The 18,240-nt window shown below is 43.9% G+C and overlaps 1 protein-coding gene across 3 annotated transcripts in view; it reads left to right on the forward strand.

Moving 5' to 3' along the window:
- The window catches only part of PMP22 (peripheral myelin protein 22), a 38,721-nt gene extending 22,738 nt beyond the window's left edge, over positions 1-15,983 (forward strand). For all 3 annotated transcript variants that reach the window (XM_020803010.3, XM_020803008.3, XM_020803007.3), the window contains exons 4-5: positions 9,065-9,205; positions 14,161-15,983. In XM_020803010.3, the coding sequence (XP_020658669.1) occupies positions 9,065-9,205; positions 14,161-14,327 (308 nt within the window). In that variant the 3' untranslated portion in view covers positions 14,328-15,983. The remainder of the gene's footprint in view (positions 1-9,064; positions 9,206-14,160) is intronic.
- The last annotated feature ends 2,257 nt before the right edge of the window (positions 15,984-18,240 follow it).

Raw genomic sequence — 18,240 nt, forward strand, 5'->3', positions numbered from 1 at the left:
CTCCACTAAGAGTCCTAAGAAGTGCTCTGAAAGTGTCTTTTATGGTGGCACAAGGGAGCTAAGAGACATTAGAGTCAATTAGATTCAGGCATGCAGGGCATCTCCTTGGGACATTCTCTTCCTCGCTGGAATGCTTAGATCAGGTTCCCAGGCAGGGAACCGTCAAGGGGTCCCTCTAGGCTTATGGATGAGGGAGGGCACTGTCCCACCAAACCTTCTTCTAATCTGTTTGAAACCTTTCAGAGATTTTTTTGCTTGCACTTAAAGATATCAGTTGAAGAAGGGAACACAGAGTGCATTTTTGTAATTCCTTTATGGGAAGAATCTCAATTTATAGCTTCTTTCTCTCCTGCTCTGGAAGGATTCTGGGCTGCTATTTCCAAGATTGTAAATGAGCATGATTGGTGTTAAGAGGATGGACATGAAAGCTTCTGGAGAGTCTGGTACTGCGTGATAGCGAATGGAACAAAAGGATTGTTCCTTTATTTTATGTTTTTTTTTAAAGTGTGCCTATAATCCTAGCAAACTGTGTTACCAGTACAGATCAAAACTGGCAAGGAAACCACTTCTGCAACTGCTTCTTTCAATCCATTTAAGGAACATAAGGTGTGTATTGCTCCTGAAATATACTTTAAGTATTTGGGTAACTTCCGGAGGTCCAGCAACCCTACAATGATCATCTTTGGAATTTAGAGGGTGGACCCACTGCTACAACCTTCATGCTATTTTTTCCTTTAAAAAAATTTTTTTTTAAAGTTTGAAAAGCTCTGTTGCCCTGTCTAGTGGTCACAGAGTTTTAAAATTAACATTTGGAGGTGTAGGGGCCTCTAGGGCATTGGAGGGGGAGGGGCTCAAAACATGGCAAATTTGCTACTACACAGAAGGGGAATTTTTTGAACCATTAGATTTGAAAATACATTTTCTTGTTCTTCTTGGAATAGAGATGCTGTGAAGCTCCATGGGAGCCAGAGGGATGACATTTTGTCCCCCAGGAGTCCTCATGTTAGCCATTCCAGATAGGATCTGCCCTTGAAAAGAAAGGGCTTGCAACTGGGCAATGCTTATCAGTATTTGGGCACAAGAGTGCTTTTCTAAAGCTGTAGGAATACCTCAGTGGCTAACAGAAGAGAGGTTTAGGGGACCTAAGATCTTGGTAGTGTAGTGCTTTACAATTTTTAAGTGCTTTAAGTCATGCTGGGGAAGCACTCAGAACTAGTTATCCCCTACCCAAATGATGCCATCCATGAAAAATCCACAACCCCACAGCACTATTGCAAGCCCTTTCTTTTCAAGGGCAAAGAAAGCTATGAATTATCTGAGGAGACTGGATCCTATCCTTGATTGCTGCCACTGTTATTGCTATCACCATCACTCTCCTCATCCTGCTCTTGAATCATTTTGACCTAATTCATGTCCAATTAGAAATCATAGACAGATGCTCAGTTGCATAAGATTGGCTGCAAGGCGGTATACCCTGCCTGCTGGGTCCCACAAATCAGTTACAGAGAGTGGTGCCGATTAGTCCGGTGACTGGACTTTATCTCCTTTTTTTATTTCTTCCTCCTCTCCTCCCCACCCCACCCCAGAGCACAGGTCTCCAAAGACTGGAAGTCTGTAATTTGACAGGGAGAGACAAGAGATGTTGGAGAGAGACATGGAGGCAGAGTAAACAAGGAACCAATTAGTGTTACCTCAGTTACCCTTGTTACCTGAGCATGCCTTTAGATTTAGTTACATATAGGCACCCTTTCATACGATGGCCCGGGCTCGACAACCAGGTCCTCAGTTAAAACCCTTTGCAGTTGATTCACTCCTCCCTTTACATTGGCAGAGAACTAGGAAGCTGAAGTTATTTGTACCTTCCTGTCCTGTGTCAGTTAGGAACTACGATGAGTGACTTCCAGACAGGACAGGGTTTAGAAGACGACTTATAAACTGGTTCCTGAATTCTGGCTTCTTTGTTAGCCTATTATTATATTTCTGTTTCATTTGGAATGGAATTCCATGGTTATCTGGAGCTCCCTGGCTCGTTCTGTGGGGCAATCATTGTGACCTTGAAGAGGTAGCCTGTGGCTAGATGAAGCTCATACATACGCTGGCTCATTAAGTCAGGATTTGATCACCCAAACACAGCCCAAGAGCATGTGTTATGTGTAGATATGGGCATGAACCAGCAGTTCATGCTGGTTCGTCCTTTGAACAAACAGATGTTCGGCGGTTCTCAGTCCCACCTCCTCTGGTGGGCACCCACTCAGATGCAGTGTCCGAGGGAGGACTGGGAACCACATCTAAAGGACAAACTACCGAACTTGTAGTTCGTGCCCAACTCTATTTGTGTGTAAAGGATTTCCCTATATGACTTTCTGCCTGCTGATCTTGACCATGTCAGTGTTGAAGGTATGTTGCTTGGGATCAAGCTACAAGTAGCCATTATTTGTAGGATGTATTTCCCTTTCCATCCCTCCAGAGAGTTATTTATGGGAATTATTCCTGTACCTGGTAACTGATCTTGTCAACTGGACCGCTAAGAGATGCTGGTGAGAGAGAAGGAAATATGTTTTACTAGCTGCTCCTTGTGGATGGGAGCTGCAAAGTTATGCTGAGAATCTTTTGGGCATGAGGGAATAAAGTACGGAGGTGGACTCGCACCCTTAATCACGTCTGGCTAAATGTATGATTGGGAAGCAATATAGTCCATTCCTTAGGCAAAGGTCAAAAACCCAATAATTCACTGCCGCCTTTCTCATCTCTAACTAGATCATCAGAATAGGGTGCTTCTGTTTCTTTGTTTTTGTTTTATCATTTTGTTATTGGCTTGGATTGGATCTAGAGACCCATCTGCAGAATGCGGCCAGCAGAAACTGGACTCGGTCTTTCCAACCGCTAGAGTGTGAAAACCGTATTAAGTAGCATTAGGGTATGGTATCTGGAATAAAATTGTGTTTAGGCTGCCCAAAGTAGCTTATGTCCTTCTAGTACTTATTTTCATTCCACACACACCATTATTTTCATTGTTAACAAATCACTCTGGCAACTACTGTACATCTGTCTAAGCCTACTACATTCTTTCTACCTACTATTAAGTGACTGTATTTTGTTTTATTTGGTCAACACGGGACCTATATTTTTAGACTAGTTTTGCTCTGATCATTATTATTCCTCTCAGTTTTGAGGGGGAAAACTTTTTATTTTCATTCATAACATAGTTTGGATACTTGTTTAAAATCAGCTGAAGACGTTTACAGGGTATATTTGAGAATGCTGGCCAAAGAATGGCTTGCTCAAATGCTCTTCCATTAAGAGGTATTCCCAGGTAAATACTATTCGGACTGCAGCCTAAATCAGCCCAATTTTGTTTTCTTAAAACTGGGTTTGAAACAAACGTGTATGTGAAATGATTTAAAAAAAAAAAAAAACTTGATTAGAAGAGGGCCAGATTAGTGGTGCCTCGCACAGCGAGGTTAATCCATTCCGGATTAACCCTCGCTGTGTGAAAGCATCGTTGAACGGGGCAAGAAAACCAATTGGAACGCATTAAACAGTGTTTAATGCGTTCCAATTGGGCTGAATACTCACCGTTCAACGATGCTGGCAGCCATTTTTGTGTCCTCCCCTCGCTGAACGAGGGCGCGAAAACGGTGCGATCAGCTGTCCGGAACAGCCGAAAGGGCCGGGCGCAGCGTTTTCGCTCCCTTGGTAAGCGAGGAGAGGGCGCGAAAATGCTGCGCCTGGCCCTTTCGGCTGTTCCAGCGGCCATTTTGAATCCGCGGAACAGCTTACCGACCTTCGCTCTGTGATTCCTGCCCTATCTAGGTGCCGTTTTGCGATCGCTTTTGCAATCGCAAAAACGGCACCGTTGCGCGGATTTGTCGCTCTATAGAGCGACCGTTCTGCGAGGCACCACTGTATTAGTAGATCTCCAGATACTTTGCAGGATCTAAAAAGGTTTCTGACTTCCAGTAATTTTAAATAGGCAAGTTAAGAACTCACACCCCCCCCCCCAATATAATTTTCTGCCATGGCTACCCTTCTACAACTTACTTGCTGCTCAGTCTCAGCAATTCTTCTCCCTAAACTTTAGGTTGGTTGCTTTTGATTAGGTCCCCTGTCCAGTTTTAGAATTCTGTGCAGGAATATCTATTCTGTAGTAACAATAAATTTGTACTTGTCTGTGTAGATTTACAGAGACCAGAAGGTTGTTGCAGCTGGTAATGATGTGCAGTGGGTAATTGCAGAGAATGGAAAAGTTACTGTTTTGAACTGTAACTCTTAGCATGCTGGGTGGTGATCATGTTGGCCAGAGGTTCTGGGAGTTGTACTCCATAGAAGTAATTTCTCCCAGATGTTGTGCTTCACTTGTCTTGCATTGGTGGACCTCTGCCTTCCAATAAAAACATGGTAGACCCCAGAGTGTTTAATGAGCTGTTTCTTAGTTGGGGTGAAATTATAATACTTATTAACCTAGATTATGGTTTCTCCAAATACCAATTCTCCTTTCTTTTGCCTCTTTTCTCCCCATGTTTCCTTGCATGAAATTTCATTATATTGAATTAGGCCAGACAAATGGTCCACCTAGAACACTATGCTTGGTCCTAGGTCTTTTTTTGAGGTCTCGAGTAGAATTTTCTCCTAAGCCCTACTATCTGAGATCATGTGTTTTACTGGGTTTACTAGGCAGCTTTCTCTAATCTGTTGCTTGGCTGATGTTTTGGACTTCAGCTTTTATCAGCCCCAGGCCATATAGTAATAGTCAGGAATCCTGAGAGCTGATCTTTGAAACATCTGAAGGAAAGGGCGAAGAATGGAAATCAAGGCTTTTTGCACATACAACAGGTGTGGTCACATGCTAAGCAATGGAGTGCCCCCCTCTTTATGTTCACCATTACCAGATAAGCCAAAATGAGCGCACACTCTTAAACTCAGTGATGTCACCTGTGAAGTCCTTCGGCAGCATTATTGTTGCCCTGGGGGGCTGCATTCTGGAGGATAATACATTAGTGACACTTTAACTGCTCTGGTCTGCCTGGGGTTACATTTGAAGGGCCTGGAGGAATGTGCATAGTGTATCTTTTGCTCTCTTTTAACCTAGGAGCTCCCAGAGATAAGGAGGTATTAAAAAACTTTATGTGCATTGTATTGATCTCCCAGGAGACGAAATAGCTCTCTCAGAAATACTACCTTCTGTTCAAGCTGTTGAAAAAAAAAAAGGCTGGTTGTTCTGTGTGGTAAAGCAATAGAAAATCCTGGTTTTGCTTAGCTTCTCTGCTGTGGAGTTTTCTTGCAACCTTGTGGGTCAGATCTCAGGGGCCTTTAGCCTGATGCTGGCACCCTGCCACTGCCTGCTGGATGAATGGGGATGCCCTATGCCACCTGCCCCATCCACAAGGCTGCGTCACTCATCCACAGCCCACCCTGTCTCATGTGGGAATTGCATCAGGGCAAAGGAACTTCCACCTTCCATAACTAATGCCTGTTAACCCTCTTTTATCCTAATATGGGGGGGGGACCTTGTCTCCAACTCCTATTCCCAGATCTATGTTTGTTTAGGAAATGAGTTTTAAAAACTGTGCAGTTTATATACTGCCCCATAGCACTTCAAGCACCCTTGGGGCGGTTTACAAGTTAATTAAACAGGCTACACCACCACCCCTGCCCGAGAGCTGGTTACTCATTTTACCAACCTCAGAAGGATGGAAGGCTGAGTCAACCTTGAGCCGGCTACCTGGAATTGAACCCCGGGTCGTGTGCACAGTTTGGGCTGCAGTACAGCGGTTTAACCACTGCACCATGAGGCTTCTAAATGTCTTCTGTTCAATAAAAAGGAAGTGCATTGGGAGGCCTGAGATTCCATCATGCACTGAGGGAAATCAAGCCTTCTGAATATATGGAAGAGACAACACTAGTCTTTTTTTAAATGCTCTGTGGGACAAGACATCGAGAAATAATTTTACATGTCAGAGGTCTCACATATAGCTCTTATCTGTGAAATCCTCTTCAATGCATGAAGAATTATTGCCTATTTCTTTGGTTTAAAATCAAAAAATGGAAGAATGAAGATGAATTATGGTTGGTTATTTGAGATGTTTTATATCCACAGCCGTTCATTTCAGTGTAAACTGTACTCTTGTAATAGACAATCTGTGCTTATGAAGGTCATCCAGAAATGCAAGGATGTGTATGTGGGAGTTGAGACTTAGTCAGAATACTGGAATGACAGCTGGTCCTTGGCTTTTGGTAAAATATTGTTCCAGATATTTTTGTAAAATATTTGCTGGCATATCTAACCAGGAGCTGAAATCATGGGCTGTAAGTGCCTCACTGAAACCAAATAACCCTCACTGAATTCAAGTAGATGTCATTGCGACCTTATTTTATTTTATTGATGTAAGTATTTCAAATCCACTATATTTTCCCCAGATCTGCAGGATACAATCAATGAAATCAGCTTAAAGCAATTTACACACTTTAAAACAACATTATTTATTTATCAGAGTAATACTTCTGTGACTCAGCCTGATCAATTATGGTGAACGACTACTGCCAAATACAGTATTCTGTCTGCAATTTGGAATAGTCAGATTGTATGTAGCAATTGTGGGAAATGACTTCTGTAAAATATCACAACTCCAGTTAGCATTATTTCCCAAGTGTAATTTGAGAGGAATGGGGATTAAATAATAACAACAATGATAATCCTAGAACTGCGGAGCTGGAAAGGGACCCTATGGATCATAGGGTCCAGCCCCTGTCAAGGAGGCACGGTGGGGAATCGAACTCCAAACCTCTGGCTCCGCAGCCAGCTATCTAAATCACCGAGGCATCTAAATGGCCGAAGTATTATTACAAAACCACTTTCAAAGTAGCTGTTTTGAATCTTAAGTAAAACTATGCGTTCCGATTCTGGGTTTCCCTTCCCTCTGAATGTTCTCCTAACCAGAATACACCCATTGAATGAATGGGACTTGTTGAGCACCTACACTTGCAAGTGTTTTGATAAGAAGGGAAGTGCCCTGGATATATTGGACATTGAGCGACTATAGGAATTTAAAGATGGAGGGACTGAGTGACTGATTGACCGCCATCGTGAGATTCAGAAGGTAGTATAGAATGTGCCACACTCAAATGCCTCAACCAAAGCACCTGAACCCAGGCCCACTAATACCGGAGCTGTACTTTTCACTCAGCCACCTAGTTTCCTTCATTTGGACATGAGCTGTCACCATTTCCAGGTCTAACATGCAGATTTATCAAGAACAGCAGGGGTACTACAATTAGTAGCTGATTTTTAAAATTAGGTCCTGAGATAACTTAAGAAGAGCTATGTGGGAGCAAACAGACATGGCCTCCCTAGCCTTCTCTTCCCATGGTGGCCAACAACCAGAGGTCCACAGGAAGTGCAGAGGAAGGGCATGACTACTGTAGCCCCTTCCCCAGAGCTACAATTAGGGTGGGCCACTGGAACTTTGTCCTGGGGCACAAAAATATGGAGGGCATCAAATTCTAAAGATGAATTGAGTGGTGGGTGTTAGGAAAATAAATAGTAGCACCTCCCACCCCTATTTGCTTTCCTTTTTTGGAAAGCATAGTTCAATCTCTCTCTCTCTCTCTCTCTCTCTCTGGAGCAGAGAAGACACCATATTCTGCTCCTTTTTTCTGAGTCTGTGGGAGATAGTACTATTCACCCTGGGTGCCACGATTTCTACTTATGGCTCTACCAATCCCACTGGTGTTCCACAGCAATAGGTATTATAAGCACAGACACTGGAAATAGTACTAGCTAGTAAACCCTGGAAATATAATTGCCTACAAATTTGACCAATCCCGTTTTCAAGCTGCTTGCTGCCGCCTGTGGCAGCACATTCCAGAGTAACTTTCGTATGTGTGCGTGTGTTCTGAATTTCCTCTCCCTTCAGCTTCTCTGAGGATACTGAACCAATAAGCAGCGGTTTTTTGGTTGCACTTTCTGTAGGATTTTAGGCAGGGCAGTAATTAAGGTGGAGCAAATGAGGCTTTCCCCAAGACATAAAATGTAGAGGGTGCCAAATCCTTGAAGTGAATCTACTGGTGAGTAGATGACAACACTTCCTGGTCCAAAATGGCCCACAACACTTTCACCCTTCTTCTTCAAAAACATATTCTTTTGAAGTGGAGACACAACATTTTCCTCCCTTATTGTCTCAGCGTGGAGGGCATGAGGGAGGGTGCCACTTGCCCCAAGTGCCAAAATGGCTAGTTACAACCCTCCTTGAAGCTCCGAGGCTGAATTTCCAAGAGGCCTTCCATCGTAGCGATCTCTAGAAATGCCTGGTGACTTCACTGGAGAGGAACCGAAACTCGCAAAAGTTGTTTTTGGACTACAGCTCACAGAATCCCCAAGCTGGCCTATCTATTTGTTTAAAATGGCTTCCAAAAAAGTATCTTTCCCAAGCTCTATGAGGAATGTGTGCATGGATAACCGCTATGGCCGTTTTTCAATGTGGAGCTTCCTGCGGCTGCAGAGATCGCCTGTAATTTTCACACCAAACAACAGGTGGATAGTGGATCATGTAGGGCAAAGACGTCAGCCTCTGTCAACTCGAGGGGTGAATTCTGCTTCCGAGGAGTTCTTGGCTGCGTTCCAGGGACAGGTGGGGCCAACAGCAAAAGAGCAGAACTCAAATGCCAGCATGTTTTACCTTTAAGCTCTTACTGTTAGTGACGTAAGCCTTGGCAGAAGCATTTTCAGCCCCTTAGAATGGGGTCGGGGGAATCTACAGAAGTCAGGAAACCATCTAGCAGTGGCGTTATAGGGAAAGGGACCTGACAGTCTGGGAAATCTAGAAGGCAGGATTTGAACCCCTGGAGGTACAGATTCAGCCCTAGGACCAGAGATTTCCCCACTCCTTTGTTCTGCTTTTCGCTAATCCTTTCTGATTGTGGGCTATTTTTTTTTAGCTCATGTTGTCAATAGCTGGAGCAGTTGGAAATCAACGCTGGAGCCCTGTTTATAGATCTGCTTGTAGAAATAGCAATTCCTGGGCATGATTTGTCTTAATTGACTTTTGCGTTCTTTTTCTCTTTCCAGAATGGCTGCAGTCTGTCCAGGCTCTGATGGTTCTTTCCATCGTCTTCAGTGTGATGTCTCTGTTCCTGTTCTTCTGCCAGCTCTTCACTCTCACCAAGGGTGGACGTTTTTACCTTACTGGCTTCTTTCAGGTCCTTGCTGGTAAGTGGAAGGGGGCTGGTAATGTGCTTCTGGGAATACTGCAAAAAGAAAAAGGAAAAAAAAGGGAGAAAGAAAGCTTCCCAAGCTAGAGCAAAGCTGACTAATCATGGAAAGAAAGGACAACAGTAGAACCACACAGCCTGCTGCTTTGATGGGGGCAGGTTTGAGATGGAGGAACACAACACTTTTTTTTGTAAAATTGGTATATTCCACCAGTAGACAAGCCCAAAGGCATGAGGCAGAGCCCATGCACTGTAGCAGCCACCTGAGTGCTACATGTGAGCCTGAGATGGTGCAAACTGTTTTTCAGTGATGTGTATATGCTGTAAACCAGCATAAGTTCTCCAGGTGTGATTGGATTGAAAACCCCATGTGGCCCACCAGAAGAGCCAATGAGATTGATAGTTTGTGGAAAGATGCACCCCACCACTTGTGTCCCTGCTTTAGACTATAGGCCACTCCCTAAGAAGATCTGGAGGGCCCCAAGCTTCCCAGTCCTCCCAGTAAATAAATCCTTTCCTGAATTGTATACCATGCATCATATTTTGAAAGTACAGTAGTCTAGGAGGGCAAGGCCTTGCAGCAGCATTGGAAGTAGCCTCTGTCTGTGCCATGGAGGTGGCTCTTATTTGGATCTGGGAAGTCGCCTCCAAGAGCCCTTAAGGGAAGTGTGAAGGAAATAGAAAAGACATTGCCACTGCATTCCTTACATTATTCCAAGAGTACATTCACAGGGCTGGTGAGTCTCATGGTGCAGTGGTTAAACTGCTGTATGGCTGTCAAAACTGCTCACAACCTGGGGTTGAATCCCAGGTAGCCGGCTCAAGGTTGACCATGACATGTTGATCAGGTTTAAAAACCATTTTATTAGCCAAATAATAGCCGGCTCAAGGTTGACCATGACATGTTGGGCCAGGTTTAAAAACCATTTTAAAAATACATATTTTTAAAAATGTGTAAACATTTCATTTCTATAACAGTTAATCCTGAGGGCATTACTCCAAAGACCCAAGTGGATGAACTGAGGCAAATGGCAATGAGGACTGTAAGATGCTGGGAAGCAAGAAGGGCTTGTGGACTTTGCAGGATCAGGCTTACATTCCTGCCTGTCCCTCTAGCACAGTCTGACTGCCTCCTCATCCCCCAGCTGGTCTGGAAGGGGTAGCAGAATACAATGTGGCATGGCACTCTCTCTCGTGTTTCTGGACTTGAAATGTACCACACCAGCCAAATACTGGCTCATGACCTTGAGATGGACTGGACTACCATCAACCACCGCTCACTCTCTCAGTTCCACAGCTCTTATCTGCTGCAGTCTGAGGGAACTGCTGCTTCTGAATAGCCCTTGTGTCTCTAGCAACCTCTCTGTTCCCTATCTTTTGGATGCCAGTTCCCTTGCTGCATTTGTAGGACTTTCTGTAGACATTAATCCATACTTCAAAATATTAGGGCTGGAATAAGTGAAGATTCAGAACTCATCTAGCCCTTGTTCATGTTCTATCTGTTTAGATATCTTGGTGTGAGCAAAGGGAACCTTTTGTTTCTGCTGGGCGGGGCATTAAGCCAATATCCCTGAAGGAGTCTGTGAGAGAGTAACTTTCCAGGCCATCCATCATTGCCTTTTGGAGGCATTCCTGCCCCTCAGGCAGTATTTGGATATCTGGCTCAGCCCAGCTGCTCGAAAAAAAGAGCCGTGATATTAGTTTTTGCTGTTTCATCTGCCTGCAGGTCTAGAAGGAACAGGATGTTGAGTACAGTAGCTCTCTGAGAATTAATAGTCCTGTTTCTGCTCAGTGGGGAGGGATGGGATGAGGTCTCTTAAGTAGGAGGAATATGCGGTTAAAACCAAATGCATTCTAATAATCTGAGAGTACACAAGGCTTGTTTATTATTATAGCTTAAGGAGATTTGGTCTGTGTCAGGATCAGAGATGTTCCAGGAATTCACTGTAACTTGCTCTGAAAGAGTGGGATGCTACACATAGACAAACAGGAATCTACAAAATTGGGCTTGCAAAATAAATTTATTATGCAAAATGTGGGGACCTCTCGGAGGAATACCATTTGGAATGTCTGGTTGACATTGTCTGCCCCACGAGACATGATGCTCTGAGGGGCGTCAGGGGGTGGTGGTGGTGGTAGAGAATCAGACCAGTTTGTGCCTGTGTGAATGCCACTTATCTTTAGACCAGTAACTTGGTTTCTGAAGCTACATACTAGATCTTAAGTGCAGATGCTGTTACAATAGCTTTCAATAGGATTTGTGCCTACAGTGGAGCCTCGCTTAACGGCGATAATCCGTTCCAGGAAAATCGCCATTAAGCGAAAACATCATAAAGCGGAAAAAAAAACCATTGAAACACCTTCAATGCGTTCCAGTGGGGTCAAAATTCACCGTCCAGCGAAGATCCTCCATAGGGCAGCCATTTTCGCTGCCTCTCTTGCGAGGAATCCGTTCCAGAAAACAGTGGGGAGCCATTTTGTTTACCTGGCAGCCATTTTGAAACTGCCGATCTGCTGTTTTAAAATCATCATTTTGTGAAGAATCGGTTCCCAAAGCAGGGAACCGATCATCGCAAAGCGAAAAAAACCCATTTAGACCATTGTTTTGTGATCGCAATTACGATTGCAAAAAGATCGTCGTAATGCGGTTTCGTCATAATGTGGGGCAGTTGTAAAGCGAGGCACGACTGTACATTTATTTATCTATTTAAGGTATTTTTACCCCACTTTTCTCCTTTAAAAGGACCCAAGGTGACTTACATAATTAAAAAAAAACACTATTTAACACTATCAACAGTGAGTATACAAATACAAAAAGAATCAAACAAATACCATATGAAAAAACATAAGCACCACCAAAACATATTCAAAGCAGTAAAGTACAACAATCCATTTAAAGCATAATTTATCCAGGTGATTGCTGTGTGGCTGACACATGGCCGTGTGTGTGAGAGGCTTTTTCCAGTGGGAGGAAAAACAAAAGTAAGATGGTTTGATTTCAAATCAGGTGAGAAACAGCTTATGGGTCTTGCCCGGACTGAAGTGCTGTGGCACCTTTTTGTAACATTAACATCCCCTCTTTTGTATTTTCGAAACTTTCTTGGGAAAGTAGGAAAAGGGCATGGCTGAGTTGCTCAGGCTTTGATCTTGTTGCAACTGGGGAGCTGGTCGTCTTGAAACACGCCAGTGGCAGGCAGACGGGGGCCCTTGCGGAGTGTGGGTCAGGGGCCTGCCTCAGGTTCCTGCCTCGCTGGTTTAAAGGGCTCCCCCCTCCCCCCCCCCAGTGTCCTTCCATGCAGGAAGACTTCAACTAGGAGCAGATCAGAGAGGGGTGTGAAGCCATGGCCCAAGTGACCACGGTGAGGGCAGGATGCTGGTGGCAAGGTGACATGGTCAGTCCGTTCAAACAGGGAGAGAGAGAGCAAAGAATCTGCTCTTTGGGATGATGCTCCCAGTTTCTCTGCATCTTCTTCAGTTACACATGAACTGAATTTTAGCACAAGTTTTGGGCTCGGAATTGAGCCCTGTGACCTTTGCTCCCTAATGGCCTACTAAGATTTTTCTGTAATGCCAAGCTAAAATTGCCCCGGTATCTCTGCTTTCTGCGTGGTTCTTTTTAAATGCACAATCCATTGCTCTCTTGTGTCATGTAGGTGATTTGCGGTATGACCATGGCACTCCTTCTCTCTCTCCCCCCCCCAAACCCACCCCAGACCAAGACACAATAGTGCTTGGTTGCCACACGTGGGCTTTTTGCTGGAGCTGTGGGCGGGTCCCCTCCGTGACCCAGAGGAAGGGAGCTGCCTCAGCACCTTGTGAGCTTGAAGGCATTCCCACTCCTGCACTTTCTGGGAACAAAGAGGGCAGTGTCCAGAGAAAGAACAGCTCAAATATCACTGTGGTTAGGTGTAGGTGGTCCCGAGGCACATTGCTGCTGCGGTCGGGCTTTGGGAACACAGGCTCCTCTGGTGGCACATTGAGCAGGTTATGGAATCGCTGGGATCAACGAAAAGGCCTTGTTCTGGGCTGTGAAATAGAAGAGCCATTGTGTGATCCTGGCAGTCCCTCGCAATGGGCACTTCTCGCTCGCTTGCTCGCTCCCTCTCCCTCTCTCTGGATGGAGGCAGGGATTTTGGAAATACTTTCAGAACTGTTATTGCTGATATAGTGGTACAAAAAAAAAAGAGCGGGGGGAACAGCTGAACTTGGTGATATTAAGAGGAGAGGGGGTGTGGTTTGACCTGCTTGCATTTTGAACACAGGGATTTTGGACAAAGGAGGCAGCAGGCTGGGGGAAGAGTAGAGAGACTGTACTTAGATTATGAGCCTCAAAAGAGGCATTATGCTGAGTACATTACAAAACAGGGTTCCAGACAAACTGGGATCTCAGATGGAACATAATTATCCAAGCTTGCCTCCGTATGAAGAGAGTGGTTAACTAACTTTTTCTGTCAGGCATTGGAGGCTATTTTCTGTTGAAAGAAGACAAGTGGCTTTTTAAAAATATATATTTTATTGATTTTATATTTTTTTTGCCCAGTTGGGAGGCAACCTATTTTTTTTATACAGTTGCAAGTCTGAGATTACCAGGACTGATGACTGGATTGGCCCTTACAGAAATTTAGCCCACTTCTTTATTCCTTTTGAAGTGGGAAGGGGTTGTTTTGATCTAATGTCTTTATATTTCGTAAGTGCTTGTCTTTAAAACCAGAGCCTGAAAGAATGACTGGTTTAGATCTTCAGCTCCCAGAACCCACATGGACACTGGCTTTGCATGAATCATAGTTAAGTTAAAGCTGCCCTACACGAATGACTGGGAGGCAGTCGGTGAAGGAGTGTTTGAGAAATGTTCCATCTTGGCCAGATCCCCTATCATAGTCATGGATAGATGTCCCTCTGTGTGTGCTTGCTTACACATCTATGCTAATTTTCTCTGTTTTCTGTACTCCACAGGCCTCTGTGTGATGAGTGGCGCCGCTATCTTCACAGTGAGACATACAGACTGGCATCTCCCCTCTGACAATGTCTCCTTTGGCTTCACATACATCCTGGCCTGGGTGGCTTTCCCACTAGCCATCATTAGTGGGGTGATCTACATCATCTTGAGGAAGCGCGAATGAAGTGTCAAGTTGAGGCCACTGAAACCAGAGCACTTGGGACAAGGAGAGGGGGCATCAATAAGATTAAAAATGGAAGGGGAAAAAAAAGGAAGTTAACAAAACAACAACAACACACAATCACACACACACACCCAAAACCCAACAAGAAAGGAAGGAACAAAACTGAGAGAAGGGTTTCTGTGTTTATTGAAGATGTATATAGTATCTATGGTTTAAGAAAACCTATTTATAACACTTTTTACATATATGTACATAGTACTGTTTGCTTTTGTTTGTTGACCTGCCGCCATGTTTAAAGCCTAAAGGAAGTGCCTAAGAATTCTTAACTTGTAACATTATAATTAGGGTGCCGAATTTTTCTTTTTCTTGCTGTGGAAGCGAATGGATCCCTCCTCCAAAGCTTTCCACTTCAAAACCCAAACCAAATGCAAACCCAGAACCACAGGTTGGGTCCCCAGAATAGTTATAGTGTGCCTATTATGCACTGATATTAGCCAAATAATAGATAGAAATGCTGTGCAGGAAGGGGAAGATCATCTACCAGAATGTAAAGTTGATAACCAAGGTATGGGTGGGTGAACTGAGTGCCTGGATCTTTTGGGATCAGGATGTGGTGGGGTACATGAAGTGTCTTCCCACCTACTCATTCTGAAACTGTGTAATTAGGCTGCTCACCTCCCTATGCCGTCCCCATTGATTGCCCTCTAAGTTGCTTTGAAGGGAAAGGTACAACTGTCATCATTTGACAACCCTCAGTCTATCTCAGAGGGGAATATTTGCAGTTAGAGTTCAACTTCTTCAGGCTGAACAAACTAATCCAGTGCCTTTCTGCATGTTTTTATGATGGCAAGGCATCCACTGAAGCTATATTAGAAGACAGGAACATCCCAGTGGGATGAGAAATAAAAATAATGCATGACCAGTTGATTCCTATAACTAGGTTAAAACCTATACTCCAGCCCTGCCTGATGGAGGTGGCCCAAGGAGAGACCATGATCTTCATAAAAGGGGTTTCCTCCCTTTCCTTAGGAATAGGCTAAAGTGGTGAAGAATGAATAAACGTTTCAAAGCTCCAGACCTTCTAAGCTCTCCCTTCCCTCCCTCTTCTCCTAAATTCCTCTAGGAAATTGAATACCAAATCTGTGAAATGGTGCTATCTACTTACCATTCCTTATATTGCTAAGCCATTTAACCTTTACTCACTGGAAATTCAGATAACAATTTTGAGATAAATCATGGGATAGGAATGATAAATAATTCTCTGTCATAGATACTGCCTATAACTGCTTTTGTACTTAGAAAAGCTGCTATCATCATCATTATTATTACTCTTATTTTTTTAAATAAAGCATTTATAACCAAAGGCCCTCCCGCTTCATGGACAAGAAGAGGGAAGTCAGCAAGCCTTCTAGCCCCACCCCACCCCGCCCACCCCTGGTAGGAATCCTGTCCCCTCAAGGTCCTCTGTAATCCTTTTCTGTGCTTCCCAATGTGCGTCTGGCAATGAAATGTACTGGCAGCCGTATGTAGATGTGTCAGCGGTGCCTTCTGATGCTAAGACTCCAGACATTATTATACAATTATTTTTGCTTTGCTTTTCTGATTTTATACCAACTGTGTGGACTAAGAAGCAACAAAATAAAAGAATAACTCAAATGCTTTTGGCTTTCCACTGTATCTTTTTCTGTAGCTGTGCATAAATGTCTGCAGCCATGCCCACCCGCAATGACCTAACAAAGGTATCTCCATCATCTCTACAGGCACGCCCAAAGATTTGACCATTGGAAAAAAAGTTTTGTTGCTCAAAAAAAAAGTCACTATGTGTCCTGTAGGGGGCATGGGGGCTGGGGAAGGCAATTCTGTCATGTTTCGGGGGTGGGGGTCAGGGTCAGCGGTAGCACTTAAGGTTTTTTTAAAAAACATTTGGTCACTAGATGGTGAAATAGGCCTTTTTCTAATTGGGGGGGGTGGATTATGGAGGAAAATGAGGTAGGTTGAGATTCAAAATGTTCACTTTTCCCCCTGATGCATTTCTCATCCGAGCTTTTCACAGAAGACTAAGTAGTGACTGTCATCTTTTGCGTTTGTGATGGCTGGGTGGGCTTTGATGAGCCATTTGTGGCAGATGGAAGAGGGTGTCTCCTTTGAAAATACCGGCAAGAAGCCCCAGCTGATACACCATGTGGTTGCATCGGATGATGTGGCCCCAATGGAAGTGGCCCATCTTCAATTAAGATTCTTTGTCTTTGAGACACACTGGGTCTGACTTCTTTATAAATCCTTGTGACCCAAAGCCATTGGAACTTGGAATTTGGCGCAACATGATTGCCCCAACTCGGGCTGGCAGTATTTGGCCTCTGAACCTCTTGTCATCATGACCACGATTAACACTAAGAGATTGGAATTGCATGCCCCCAGAAGCTGCTCTGTAATCACATCTGTACAAGCAGATCACAGAAAGAAAGTCTATATATACTCAGTATCACACAAGGTAGATGAGAGAGTTACTGACTGCTTGAACTGGCGAGCAGGAAAGAGGGAAGTCTGTCTGTCCAGTCTGGATTCCCTTCTTATGAAGGAGGGGGAAATAGGTTATGCAAGGTTCATATCCTTGGAGCAATGGTCAGAACTAAATTGGTAACCACAACCTGCTAAGGAGACTTTTTCTGTTGCTTCCAAGTTCTGTTTACTCTGGGTTGCAAACTATTTCTAATAGACTGGATTCAAAGCTGATCAGGCAAAGGGCCTGGAGTTGCACAAACTACGTTTCCAACTTGACTCTTAGAGCCCCCACTCCTAATAGAACCACACCATTGGACCAGCAAGAGGGCAATTTCTCTTTATTTGTATGCATTTCCAAGCCTGCATACAAGGTGAGTCTGACAATTAAATTCTCTCTCTCTCTCTCTCTCTCCCCTCTACATATAAAGTTTTTTTCTATTATTAAGTTGTAAGCCACATTACATCTCAGTTTATGGGAGAAAAGAGGGATATAACTCAAACAAGTGGACATGCATGAAATCTGGAAATAGCATAGTTGTCTCAGTGAATATTATTTCTTTAAAATTCCAGACAAACAGGTGTAGAGTTTGTGTGTTAAGCATGTTTACATTTTTTAGTAAAAGATCTTTTGTTGTTGTTTCTTTACCTGAGTATATGAAAATTTGTGGGTTGCGGCTCTTTTTTAGTGGATGGTTTCTGAGAAATTCCACATAGAACGGTCAAACAGATTTTATGCTATCCACACTTTAAAATGTGCTTTATTGTGCCGGAAGTTCACTAGCATGTGTGCTGCTTTTCTACACTATGTTGGGGTCTCTCATTTAAGTGTGATGCTTCCCCTAACCTGTACTGTATACAAATAGAACAAATACACTGAGCAACACAAGTTTGTTGACACAAAGTGTGTGTGTGTGTGTGTGTGTGTGTGTGTGTGTGTGTGTGTGTGTGTGTGTGTGTGTGTGTGTGTGTGTGTGTGTGAGAGAGAGAGAGAGAGAGAGAGAGAGAGAGAGAGAGAGAGAGAGAGAGAGAATAAGGGGACAAGGGAAATGTCAATGTCTAATAAAAGTTCAGCTAAAATAACTCTGAGACTAAAGTGTAGAGAGGTGACTTCCAGATGTTCACCAAGTTGCATCGTTGGTCCCCAGACTTGGTTTTTGTTTTGCTTTGTTTTTTGCAGTGGTAAAAGGGAATGTGTGGCCCTCCAACTGTTGTTGGATTTCAGTTCCCATCACCCCCAGGCAGCATAGACAATGGTGAGGGGCACAGTCTGGAGGGCGACAGGTTGCCCATCACTGTTTCCTAAGGTTCCCCTATAAGAATGGCAGCATCTTTACAATTACTGTCTGAACAGACTGAATATATATATATATGAATGGGTGTAGATCAGGAGGAAGGCCTGGCTATCATAATC

The sequence above is a fragment of the Pogona vitticeps genome, chromosome 2 (assembly GCF_051106095.1).
Source record: "Pogona vitticeps strain Pit_001003342236 chromosome 2, PviZW2.1, whole genome shotgun sequence".
NCBI lineage: Eukaryota > Metazoa > Chordata > Lepidosauria > Squamata > Agamidae > Pogona > Pogona vitticeps.